Genomic DNA, 13165 nt, shown 5'->3' with positions numbered 1-13165 from the left:
TATTGTTTGCTTTGTTTTGTTTTCCAGGGAGAGGGAATGCGGGGAGTTAGTCCAGGAAACCAGCTTCCACAGGCTCAGTCACAGTACAGTTGAGCATACGGGTAGCCAGACGTTCAATATCATCCAAGCTCAGGAGGCGCAGACTCCGTTCATAGTCCTATGAGGAGTAGGAGGGAGGAGGGCAGGAAGGGAGAAAAGACATGGCCTTGACCTCATGTCCAAGTCACGAGGAATGCATTGTCAAAGGACTGGGAAGGAAGTTGGGGGGGGAGGGGCAAAAAGATCAAAGAGAGAAGGGAAAGGACCCATATAGGCAAAAATATTTAGAGCAGCTGTTTTTATGGGGAGAATGGGAAACTGCCTACCAACTGGGAAATAATTGAACAAGGTATGGTATGCAATTGTGATGGAATACTATGGTACTCTAAGAAATTACAAGGGGGATGGTTTCAGAAAAACCTGGGAAGACCTGTATCAACAGAATCAGAACATTGTGAACAGTAACAGTAACACTGTAACAATGATCAGTAATGAAAGACTGAGCTCCTTTGATCAACACAATGAGCCACCAGGATCCCAAAGGCCCCTCAAGGAAGCCTGCTTTATACCTCCTGAGAGAGGAAGGACAGAATCCAAGAACCCAATGAAACCTGTTTGTGGACACGGCCAATGTGGGATTTGGTGGTTCTACATGAGGTGTATTTGTTGCAAGGGTTCTGTTTGTCTTTTTTCCCCCAAATGAGAGGGGAGAGGTGGGAGGGAGAGAAAATAAATGTTGGTGAACTGAAAAAAACTAATGGTTTGGAGTGAGAAGACTAATATTTAAAACTCTTCTTTGGGCTACCATATCCTCCTCTGTAGAGGAGATGGGTTCTAAGGTCTCTTCTAGCCCTGCATTTCTGATCTCATGATACTAAGGACTGGATGTCTAGTTAGCCAAATACTTCAAATGTCTGCATGCACTAGGTTAGGTTAAAGCGACAGCTTGCTCTCATAGTCCTGGACCTCACCTTTTGTAGCTGTTCTAGGACTCTGCTGCTATCAGCTGTGCTGAAGTGTCGGGCCAAGATCTGAGACACCAGCAACCAGGTGGGGAGTGGCTGAGGCTGGTCCTGAGGCTTTGAAGGCAGGTTTCGAGCAGTTCCCTCATCAGGAAGCTTGATCACTAGGTTGATCTTGGAGTTTGGCCCAATGCTATAGTCTGAAAGGCGAAGCTCATCTGGGAGGAGGAAGAGGAAGAAGAGGAAGAGGAGGTGATATCTGACTCCTGTGTCTCCTTACCAAAAAAAAAAAAAAAAAAAACTCAAGGCCTCCCATCACAGGCACTGGGTTATCTTTATATCACTTCATTGTTGAATATGTAACCACCTATAGGGGTGGCTAGGTGAACAGAGCATTGGCCCTAGAGTCAGGAGGACCTGAGTTCAAATCCGGCCTCAGACACTTAACACAAAAAGACTAGCCGTGTGACCATGGGCAAGTCACTTAACCCCAACTGCCCTCCAAAGAGCAGAAAAAAAAAAGTTACTGCCCTATACCCTGACTTCTCAGGGCCAGTTTGTCCTCTAGCTTCAATAGATGTCCTCAACCAACTCCACAGAGCTCTGTCACCATCCCAGGGAGTATATATGTGTATGGAGATGGGGGAATGGAGGTCAAAGTTAAAGATTCTAGTATTTGGGATCAGCAGAAGGAAGTCACTGACATGTGAATCTCTCCCATTTTGGCTCAATCCCACTGTCATGTTCTCAGTCTCTAAGGCACCAATAAACAAGCACCACCCTATCCCCCTTAGGTGCACCCCATGTGTCAGGCACTGTCAGTGCTAGGGATATAGAAATAGTTTTTGCCTCCAAGGAATCAGCATTCTTCTGTTCCAGGCCCTAGAACAGGTTTTTAACCTGGAGTACATGAACTTGGCTTTTAAAAAATGTTTTGATTAACTTTTATTGCCTTTGTAATAATCCTACATATTTTATGCATTTAAAAACATTATTCTAGGGAGGGGTTCATAAGCTTAACCAGATTGCCAAACACAATAAATTTTGTTACACAACCTCCACTGGACTCTCATTGCTTCAAGGCAATCCTACTATATCTCCCTTTATCAACTCTCCCACTTTGCACTTTGGCTCTTCTGAACCTTTTCATCCCATCTGTAACTTGTGTTACAGAAAAAATTGAGGCCATTCTCTGATAGTTCCCTCTTCCCTTCTTCTTTCACTCATCTCCTATCATTCAAGTACATTCTGCTACTTTCTCCTCCTTCACCCATTCCATTCAGTCTACACCCAGACAGACCCCTCTTATCCTCACTTTTACACTTATCTTCAATCTTTCCCTGTCTACTGGTTCATTCCTTACTGCTTACAAACATGTGTTTGTCTTCCCCATGTCCCCCAAACCCTCATTTGATTCATCCATCTCCTCTAGCCCTCATCCAATATCTCTTCTGACCTTTGTAGCTAAACTCCATGTAAAGTATACGTGTCCTGTCCTCTGTTATTCTACTAAAACTGCCAAGTTTAACTAAAACAAAGTTAGCAGTGATCTCTTGGCTGCCAACTCCAGTGGGCTTTTTTTTTGCTTTTTGGAGGGGGGAAGGTAGGGCAATTGGGATTAAGTGACTTGCCTAAGGTCACACAGCTAGTTTTTGTGTTAAGTGTCTGAGGCTGGATTTGAACTCAGTTTCTCCTGGCTCCAGGCTGATGCTCTATTCACTGCAGTGCCACCTAGCTGCCCCTCCAATGGGCTTTTCTCAATCCTTATTCTCCTCCACCTCTCTGCTGCCTTTAACACTGATGATAACTCTCTCCTCCTTGACACTCTCTTCTGTCTAGATTTTGGGGACACCAATCTCTTGCCTGGTTCTCTTCCTACCTACCTGACTACTGTCTCCTTTGATGGATCTTCACCTAAGTCATGCCTGGTAACTTGTGAGTTTCCCTCAGGACTCTGTTCTGGGCCCTCTTCTCTTCTCCCTCAGTTACTACTTCACTTGGTGATCTTATGAACTCCCACGGATTCAATTATCATCTCTATCCTGATGATTCTCCAATCTACTTACAGAGCCCTAATCTTAAGTTTTGCATCTCCAACTGACCATTAGACATCTATACTGGATATCCAGTAGACATCTTAATCTCAATATGTTCAAAACAGAACTCATTATCTTTCCCCCTAAACCTTGCTTCTCTCTTACCTTGCCTGTTACTGTGGAGGGCACCACCAACCCCCCAGGCCCTCCTGCTCACAAGCTAGGAGTCATCCTGGATTCCTTACCACCTCTTACCTCCCATATCTAAGCTGTAGCCAAGGCCTGTGATTTCACCTCTGCAACATATCTTGAATATATCACTTTCTCTCCTCTGACACTGCCCCCATCCTGTAAACCTTCATTATTACCTCACACCTGAACTACAGTAATAGCCTGCTAATTGGTCAGCCTGCTTTAAGTCTCTCCCCACTCTGATCCATCCTTCATTCAGTCACTAAAATGATTTTCCTACAGTGTAGGTCTTACTGTCACCCCGTCCCCCTCCTCAATAAACTCCAGTGGCATCCCTAGAGATGGATCACATATGAAATCCTGTTTAGTGCTCAAGGCCCTTCATAACCCTCTACCTTTGCAGTCTTCTTACACCTTACACCCCCTTCCCAAGTACTCTCTGACCCAATAACACTGATGTCCTTGCTATTCCTGGAACAAGACAGTTAGCTCTCTGCTCTAGGCATTTTTTTTGCCCCCCCCCCCCCCCCCCCATGCTCTTCCTCCTATCTGATTACTGACTTCCTTGAAACCTAGCTAAAATCCCACCCCACTCCCCTTAAAGCTAGTGCCTTCCTTCCCACTGAGACTATCTCCAATTTGTCCTTTATTTTATTTGCATGTAGTCTCTCCCATTAGAATGTGATCTCTCAAGGACAGGATCTTGTATGGTTTTTTTTGTATCCCCAGAGTTTAGCCCACACAGTAGATGCTTAATCAATGTCTCCCGACTGACTAATAAAGGTCCACAGGAGTAAGCACCCCAGGGCTGGAGGCTGGAGCGAGGCCAGGGCAGCCCTCTCGCCTCCCTTCCCCTCCCCCTTCCGAGAGGCCGGTACCTGCCAAAGCCTTGCCCTTGAACAACAGCCGCTGCTGGACCACCGGAATGTTCAACTTCTCGGACACGAGGTACTTCAGGGTGGAGACTCGCTCATCCTCTGGAACCTGGGGGCGGGGCAGGAGCGGTGCGGGACCGGCGAGCAGGAAGGCGTTGCTTGACGAGGCTGCTGGCCCCGATAGCCCCGCCCCCACCCCTCTGGGGTGGGGGCCGCCCCGACCCCCGGCCCCCGGCCCCGCCCAGCCCTAGCCCGCTTGGGCCAGCCAAAAGCCCCAGCCCCTGGGAGCGCGCCACCGGACGCCCCCCCTCCTCAGGAGGGGTGGGGGGTGGAATCCACGTTCTCGGGACGCGGTGGGAGTACCTGGAGGCTGCATTCCCGGCCCTGGAGTGCCTTCACAGTCAGCTGCATTGCGGTGGGAGCGGCGCCTTTAAGAGCTCCCAGCGGACTTGGACTGCACCTCCCCGTCCGCCGCCTCAACTTCAGGCCCAGCCGGAACCAACAGCCAGCGAGATGGGCGAGGGGGGGTGGTCCTCGAGGCTGCTGGGAACCTGGAAGGCGGGGCCACGGCTGGGGCGGGCCGGATGTGACGCAACTGCGGAGGGACGGCGAGGCTGCTGCAAGCCGAGCGCCCTCTTCAGGCCTGGAGGGTGCGGCCAGTGCCGCCTCGTGCACGCCCGGAGAGGGTGAAGAGCTTCCGCCTGGGCCGGAAGCCAAGCCTCTTCCCTAAGCGCTGCCGGGACTACGAGGCGGGAGGAAGGGCCTAAACCCTGGAGAGAGGCTCAACCTCGCGGCGGATTGTGTGCTCAAGCGAGCTCCCAGTGTAATAGAGGGACGACATGCAGACGACTCTGTCCAAACACCCGGGAGGCAGGAGAAATTGCAGATAATGGAGAGAAAGCCCTGGAATGAAGAGCGTGGGAAAGGCTGGCTGAGGAAAGGGGGGGCGGGGTTAGCGGAGACTTGAAAGGAGCCAGGGAAGCCCGGGGGCAGAGAGGCAGAGGCAGAGGCAGAGGCAGAACCAGAACCTTCCAGGCAGGGGGGCCAGCCAGAGCAGCAGAGAGCTGACCTGTCTCCTTGGAGGCAGGCGCTGCTGGGAGGCGGCAGTGCTCGGGGGAGGTGTAGGAACACTGGAAACCGCAGGAGGGGAGGGTAGGTTTGCAAGGGCTTTCAATCCCGAAGGGAATTTTGCCTTTGGTCCGGGAGGAAATAGGAAGCCACCGGAGTTGGGGGCGGGGTGGGAGAAGAGGTTATCTCCAGGTGGGACCTGAGCTTTAGGAAAATATTGACTCAGTAGCTTTGGGGACTGGGAACCAGGTGACCAGATGGTTCACCCCCAAAATCTGATGCGAGAGTACCAGAACTTGAGGAATACTGGGTAAACTGCAGGCCAGCAGGCTGCGCCCCTTGCCCGAGGCTACTGAGTCATTGTCCTCTGGGTGGGGCTAAAAGGCAGTTTATATAGGGAAGTTAGGGCTGGTGCACAGTTTGGGGGGGGTGCAGAATGATATCTTTTGGATGCATTGAACTTGAGATACTAGTGGAGTATTCAGGTGGAGATATCCAACAAGCAGTTAAAAGGGGGGAACTGGAGTATAATGGAGAGGTCTGATTTGGAAATCTGATTCATATTTCGTATCTCCCCAAAGGGGAGAGCAAATACGTACTCCACAGAAATATTACTCAGGTGCAGGACAGCTATTTGTTACACTCACAAAAATAATGCTTAACACAAAAGGGGCTTATAAAAGCACATTGACAGAGTACTTAAAAGGAACTCAGTCACAATAATTTGTTCTCTGCTGCTAGGTTGAAACAAACATAACATGGTGCAATTTATGAGACTGTTGAATATTTATTTCATATTTTGCCTCAACTCTACACTGTCTAGATGGCTCCAAGTCCTTGTCTTTGGGTCCAAGTCCAGTGTTTGGGCTCCACCTCTTATCAGTGGTCATCTTCTCCAGAAATTCTCCCTGTTGCCAGTCAGCTCAGACCGAAGGATGTAAGATCTACTGATCTCTCATATTTGGAAGGTTGCCTCCAAGGCTGGATGTGTTCCTATGGCCATTGCTGTTCACTCATTTATGATTAGGCAAAAAGACACATCAGAAGAGAAATCTGATGGCCTGGGTTCAAGCTTTTCTAGCTAGACATCCCCAGTACTAGCTCTCATGTGACTCATTGCTCATAGCCTCTATCCCTCTGATGGGGTACCTGGGGTATAGATCAATTTGTGAAACCAACTTGTAAAACCAGTCTGTTCAATTGTCCTTTCCCACCCTTGAGATCTGCCCCTTCTCCCTATCCCACCCTCCACCTAGGCAACACCCTGTGACCCCTTTTGTTCTTACTTAATCTCTTAATTTCTTCTGGGCCTGGCCTACACCCTCCTTTATCCTTGCCTTTTGTCTCCTTCTGCCTGGCCCAAATCTTATGTAAACTATCTATTCACATGCTCCTCTTGGTCAGCTCTGACCTTTGTCTATGCACTGAGGCCCCTCCGGTCTGGTCAGCCCTGACTATGGCTGCCCTACCCTTTAAAGGTAAAAGCATGTACCCCTCTCACTTGCAGGTCGCCTAAAGGACTCTTGCCCACTTCTCATGGAAGAGTAACAATAAACTTATACAACTCTCACTCCAATTAAGCCTGAGACCTTGAATTCTTTCCAGATGATATTGCAGGTTTTCTGGTCTTAGATAAGAGCAGAATTCCTGCTGAACCTATTGGGATCCCGTCCCCCATCACCTCCATGAGAAAAGCTAGGATAGTCCTGAAACTTACATGCAGCTAAAAGAGGTGTATCCTTTTAAAGATCCAGTGACTCATTGGCTCTTCCTGCTCAGTGGTCAATAAGGGAGTTGCTTCATCGTCTCAAAGCACTAGCCCTTCAGTGCGGTAGCATACATATCCCTGGAATTTCTGGAAGTTTCCAAGGGAAATCTGTGTATGCTTTCTGTGATGTTGTGTGATTAAGGATCAATTTTGCCTAATTACGATCGGATTCGCTCCCACAAAATGACACGTGTTCACCAAAACTGATAATTAAAAGGAGTTTATTATAGGAAAAAGTATGGTAAAGAACATCTTACATATGCAATATAGGCAACACAGCAATGCTAATAAGCTTAGTAAGATTAAAAGTATTACTATAAGCATAGAAGAAAATGAAAGAGAAAGCATCACCAATCGGGGGAGCACCAACTCTTCACTTTTTTACAATAGCTGGGGAATCCCGGGTTTCAGCCTATGAGTCCTGATTGGGGGGGTCCCAGGCACAGCATCCGCTCCATGGGTGAGATTCCAAATTGGGTTTCTCACTAACGAACTTTTAAGGAGTTTAGACAAAGAAGGCTTTGTGCCAGTGAGTTGGAAGAGACAGTAAACTCAGAAGAAAAAGATAAGGACTCAAGGATTGCTGACTGAATATAGGATAAGCAGGGGAAGCAGGCTAAATCATCAAGGACATGAAAATGTCTGGTAGACATTCCAGTATCTTCGGCCAAGGTCTTTACTTACTAAATAAACTCTGGGAGGATAGCCAGTCCTCCCAAAGTTTAAAGGAATCCAGGAATGGCTAGTTCCTGGGGTCTACAAGCACACACAGATAGTGGGGTCATACCATGGCAGGGTCATAAAGGAAAAATTTATAGGCCATGGACAATATCATTATAAGGGGTAGAAATTAACCCTTCAGACGTCCCATATAAACTTATTCCCATACATGTTCCCTGTGGTGTAAACCTCCAATCCGAACCCCTAGTACATAGCTGTATACAGAACATATACAAAATGAACACAAGGTCGTTTTGGAACAGAGGGCTGTAGCAGCAAGCACCCCAAGCGTCCTCAGGGTTGCTTCCACCACAGGTTCTTGGATCTGCTTTGTTAAAGGAAAGCAACTCAAAATGGGTTAACAAGCTTACTTTAATCAGTCAGACATATATCGTTTACCTTGTTCAGGGGAAAAAGGTCAGCACCCTGAACTTCAAAGTATACAGGCAGAATTATCAAGACAGAAACAGATCAAGTAGACAGATTTCCAAACTGTCCAACCATTACATCCATACCCAGTCAACATCTGGGTTTCCACATTCTGGGTTTTTCAAAGCCGGGGGACTCTCAACAACGGCTTCCCAGAATTCAGATCAAATCACAGAACACTTCTCAAAGTGAGTCCCAAAACAAAGCTACACATCAGGGCTTATATAGCCTTCTCCTGGCTCAGAGAATGTAACAACCTTTTGGACCCACTGGCCAATCAAAAAGTATCTACTGAAAAACAAGCCTCCCACCCCAAGCTTCAGGTGCACTTTAGCCTAGGGGCAGGGAAGATCTTCCAAATTTGCATTCCCATTACAAGGGCATGAGCATCTGAAGGAATCTGGAACAGCTTCCTGTAGAAAGTGGAACTTAAAAAGACTTAGCTCAAGTCTTGAGGAAACCCAGAGATTCTAAAAGGCAGAGGGTGAAAAGTGATAAAGAATAACCAGTGTGAAAGCATGGGGGATGAGAGAAAATGTATTTGTGCAAAAGTAAGTTGTCATTTTGAGGTGCTGCATTCTAGAACTTCAATATATAGCTTCAAGTATAACTACTAAATTTTATTTCCTTTTTTGCAAAAGAAACTTTATTTCAAAAAACAACGCAAAATACAGTTGCAGTGTGTATACTGTGGCCCTCTCCCAAAGCCAGGCTGGATACATCTCCCTCTCAGTAGTGTTAGAGTACCTAAGGGATCTGTGGAGTGTCTCTTTTTTTTTTTGGAGGGGAGAAGGCAGGGCAATTAAGGTTAAGTGACTTGCCCAAGGTCACACAGCTAGTTAGTGTATCAAGCCTCTGAGGTCAGGTTTGAACTCAGGTCCTCTTGACTTCAGGGCCAGTGCTCTATTCACTGCGCCACCTAGCTGCCTCAGAGTGTCTCTTCTTTACTGCCATTGGCTTAAGTCCCCACTGGTTGTATATCCCCTATGTTATGCTCCAGTGAACAATTCTAAGCACCCCAGTTCCATTTAGCCCTTACACATCAGTGAGCATTTACAAAGGAATACTTACTTAAAAGCTATGGCAAAAACTAATATACAAACATTTTTCTCAACTCCTCAGGATATACTGTCCCCTATATCACTTTGGTCTGTGGGCAGGAGTAGGCTCAGAATTTAACTCAGCTCCTACATATTCCTCCCACCAGATTCATGTCTGCATGAGGCATCTCTGCCAGATGAGTGTCGGCTTCTCCTGTCTGGGATCCCAAAGGTCTTCCCAAAAGGTCAGTCCTCACTCCTTGGAGGATAAATGTTGGGATGATTGCTATACCTGACCTGGATTTCAATTCCCTCATAACACACAAGCTTGGAAATCCCACTCCTTTTACCTAGAACAGAAAAGAACAAATGTGGAGGTGGAGGACTGAAGCTCTTTCACTGGGCCACAGGCGTCAGAGTAGGAGAAGGCCCCCAGACCTTTCTCCTTCCCACATGGTCTCTCACCAGAATCTGTGAGCCAATTGGAGAACCTTCTCTTCAACATAGGAAGCCTTTCCTGATCCACTCTGTACTAGTGCCTCCCCTGGTGATCTCCATTTTGTCCCGTCTAGAGCTTGTTTGTACATAGCATGCTGTCTTCCCCATTAGACTGTGAGCTGCTTGAGGGCAGAGCTTGTCTTTTGCCTCTTTTTGTATCCCCAGTGCTTAGTGAAGTGCCTGGCACATAGTAGGTTGCTTAATTAGTGTTTACGGACTGACCAACACAATGTCTATACATGCTCCATAGTCTTTCCAAGGCAATTCCCTTATGTATCCACAGTTCTCTCTGAAAGCTCCCAGCCATCAGCCAGAATTTAATATCACTACAACTACTTAAAATTCTTTTGAGCTATTGTGACTATTAAAGCTTTTTTGAATGAAATTTATATCACTATCCTGTTCAAAGTACCATAATAATTCCTAAAAAGAAATTACATTGGGGGCAGCTAGGTGGCTCAGAGCAAAGGCCCTGGAGTCAGGAGGACCTGAGTTTAAATTTGGCCTCAGACACTTGATCACACTTACTAGCTGTGTGACCTTGACCCCAATTGTCTTGCCTTCTCTCCTCAAAAAAAAGAAAAAGAAAGAAAAGAAATGATATTGGAGATTCAGTATGGCTGAATCACAGAGGAGGGAAATAGTGTGTAATAAAACTAGAGAGGTAGCTTGGAGCCAGGTGGTAAAGGACCTTAAGTGCCAATTGAAGGAGTTTGTACTTGCTCCTAGAGGTAACAAGTTGCAACTGACGTTTATTGAGCAGGAAAGTGATTTGGGCTGTAAAGTTTGGCAGTCACCATCAAGCAATAATCAACATTTATTAAGCACTTACCACATGTCAGGCACTGTTATAAGCACTAGGGATAGAAAGTCCAAAGCAGGGTCCCTGCCCTCAAGGAGCTCAAGTTTGAATGGCAAAGATAACATGCAAACAACTACTATAGCACAGTACCTACCAGGTGCTTAATATTTATTGAATTGAATTGACTGGTACAAGATATGTACAGTGTAAATTAGAGGTAATCTCAGAGGAAAAGCACTAACATGGCAGGGTGGGGAGGGACACCTGGAAGGTCCTTTTGCAGAACATGAGATTTGAACTGAGTCTTAAAGGAAAGTATGGAAGCCAGGAGATGGAGGTAAGGTAAGATGGAGGTAAGGAGGTAAGGCAGAGCATTCCAGGGAGGCTCAGAAGAGGAATGAGGGGGGCGGCCAGGTAGCACAGTGAGTAAGGGCACCGGCTCCAGTGTTGAGAAGACCTGGAGATCGAATCCCGGGCTCAGACACTCAGCACCACACCCAGAAATAACTGGCCGTGTAACCTTGAGCAAGTTACTTAACCCTGATTGCTTTAAAAAAAAAAAAAAAAAGGAAGAGGAATGAGGGTTAGAGTTAGCCAGTAAAAGAGAGATGGGGTGTGGCTTTTAAGGGTCAGAAAGAAGGCCAGTGTTGCTGGATTGTAGAATCAGTTACATTGGAGGGGAGTGACCTCAGGCAAGTCACTTAACCCCAATGCCCTGCCTTCCCCCAATTTTTTTATTGATGTCTTTTTAAAATTTATTTTAATCTCCTACAGTATCCTTTCTACTTCTCAGAAAGTCACCACAAATAACAAATAATATTTTTAAAAAACAGGAAAAAAAATATCATCATAGCAGATCAATACATTGAAAAATTTTGAAAACATGTGCAATGTATACAACTTGTGGACCTCCAACATCTACAAAGGGGTGGGGTGGTAGTGTCTTCTCATGTCTTTTTTTCCAAGTCATACTTGCTCTTTATAATTTTGCAACATTCTGTGCGTGGTTTTTTCCATTTGCATTGTTGTAGTTTTTGTGTATATTGTTTTCTTGGCTTTGCTGATTTCACTCAGCATCAGTTCATATAGATCTTTCCATGCTTTTCTGTATTCATCATACATATCATTTCTATAGCACAGTAATATTTGTTTAGCCATTCCGCCAAGACTTTGTTTCCAATTCTTCGCTACCACAAAAAGTCTTGCTATAAATATTTTGGTATATATGGAGACTTTTTCTTGTCAATGTCATGCTTGGAATGTCTGGGTCAAAGAGCATGAGTACTATAATCACTTTATTTGTATAGTTCTAAATTGATTTTCAGAATGGTTGTATTGACTTATAGAACACCACATTAGTGTATAGTATGATCTTTAATATTAAGGTCAGAATGTATTGTGGAATATAGTTTAAAGTGTTGCCCTAAGTCTAATTTTGCCAGACTTCTCTCAGCTTTTCCCAACAGTTGTTATCAAATAAGGAGTTCTTTTCTAAGTAATTTTTGTTTTCTCATTTATCACTGGGTTATGAGTTCCGTGGTTCCTGATTCCCCTTCGAAGGAAGCCAAACAGGCTTTAAAAAAATTTTTTTTTTTAATTCTGTAGGAAATAGGGAGACGTTGGTGGTGTGAGGGAAGGTGAGGAGGGAGGGTCACAAGGTTACATAAGCAGACATGATTTTTTTTTTTAAGCAATTGGGGTTAAGTAACTTGCCCAAGGTTACGGTTATTTTTTGTGTGGGTGTTAAGTATCTAAGGCCAGAACGGATCCCCGGTTCTCCTGACTCTGGGCCCAGCGCTCTTACTCACTGCGCCACCTAGCCGCCCCTAGCAGACATGATTTTTAATAAAATTACTTTGCCAGGTGAGTGAAAGATGGACTGGAGTAGGGAGAGACTTGAGGCAAGGAGACCTCTAACTACATAGAAATGATCACTGAATTAATGGGAGCTCACCTAGGGAGAGAGTGCCAAAAGAACAGAGAAAGGGACCCAGTATAGAGCACTGAGGTAAAATCATGGTTAGGGGCAGAACATGGAGATAGGAGGAGAACAAGGAGAGACCAGTGTCATAAAAACTCAGAGAGAAAGGAGCGATCAGACTGAGGATGGAGAAAGGTCCATTGGATTGGGCAACCAAGAGGTCATAGGTAACTTTGGAAAGAGCAGTTCAGCTGAATAGTGAGGTTGGAAGCCAAGATTGCAAGCAGGTGAAGAGTGAGGAGAGGAAGTAGAGTCAACGAGCATAGCTTTCTCTGGGAGTTTGTGGAAGAAGAGAGATACACGATTAAATAGATTGAGGGGACAGTAGCATCTTGTGAGTTAGTTTTTTTTTTAAGGATAGGGGATATATGAGTGTTTGTAGACCATAATGAAGGAACTAGGAGAGAGGAAGGGGCTGAAGATTAGAGAGAGAGTAGAGATGATAATGGGGGCAATCTGTTTGAGAAGATAGGACAGAATGGGATTAATGGCACATTTAAGCAGGGGGGGGGGGAAGTGGCCTTGACAAATAGGATTACTTTGAATAGAAACTGGAGCCAGCTAGCACACTACCTTTAGCACAGTGAGGAGCAGCAGAGAAAGATATGGCAATAATATAGAGTTGGGTTGGCTCCAAGGTTGCCATGTTGAGAGACTGGAAGGATAGCAGTGCCCTTGTCAGAAACAGGGAGGCTCAAAAGAGAAATTAGTTTGTGCCGAAAGACTTGGAGGAGTCTTTCTTGGTCGTTCCAGGA

The 13165-nt window shown here is 45.9% G+C and overlaps 1 protein-coding gene across 2 annotated transcripts; it reads right to left on the bottom strand.

The window, feature by feature from the left end:
- Positions 1 to 6: 6 nt before the first annotated feature.
- On the bottom strand, positions 7 to 4651 carry UBL4A (ubiquitin like 4A). 2 transcript variants are annotated; one of them, XM_069063770.1, is made up of 4 exons: positions 4468 to 4651; positions 4108 to 4213; positions 1011 to 1219; positions 7 to 157 (listed from the first exon to the last, which is right to left on the bottom strand). In XM_069063770.1, exons 1-4 carry the CDS (start codon positions 4513 to 4515, stop codon positions 47 to 49), a joined length of 474 nt encoding a protein of 157 aa, XP_068919871.1. In that variant the 5' UTR covers positions 4516 to 4651; the 3' UTR covers positions 7 to 46. The 2 variants fall into 2 exon arrangements, with proteins under 2 accessions (XP_068919871.1, XP_068919872.1); XM_069063771.1 differs by having other exon boundaries at positions 81 to 248.
- Positions 4652 to 13165: the final 8514 nt, after the last annotated feature.

This window comes from Petaurus breviceps, unplaced genomic scaffold, assembly GCF_028583685.1.
Source record: "Petaurus breviceps papuanus isolate PSGF00001 unplaced genomic scaffold, PetGlider_PUasm1.0 90601, whole genome shotgun sequence".
Taxonomy (NCBI): Eukaryota; Metazoa; Chordata; class Mammalia; order Diprotodontia; family Petauridae; genus Petaurus; species Petaurus breviceps.
Note: the sequence above shows the minus strand (reverse complement) of the source record. Positions and strands in the feature narration are given on the sequence as shown.

Coding starts and splice junctions, on each gene's coding strand:
- UBL4A (XM_069063770.1), bottom strand. CDS start 4,515: ATGCAGCTGACTGTGAAGGCACTCCAGGGCCGGGAATGCAGCCTCCAG. Junction 4,214..4,467: donor GCCGGGAATGCAGCCTCCAG/GTACTCCCACCG, acceptor CCCCGCCCCCAG/GTTCCAGAGGATGAGCGAGT. Junction 158..1,010: donor TCCTAGAACAGCTACAAAAG/GTGAGGTCCAGG, acceptor TACTCCTCATAG/GACTATGAACGGAGTCTGCG.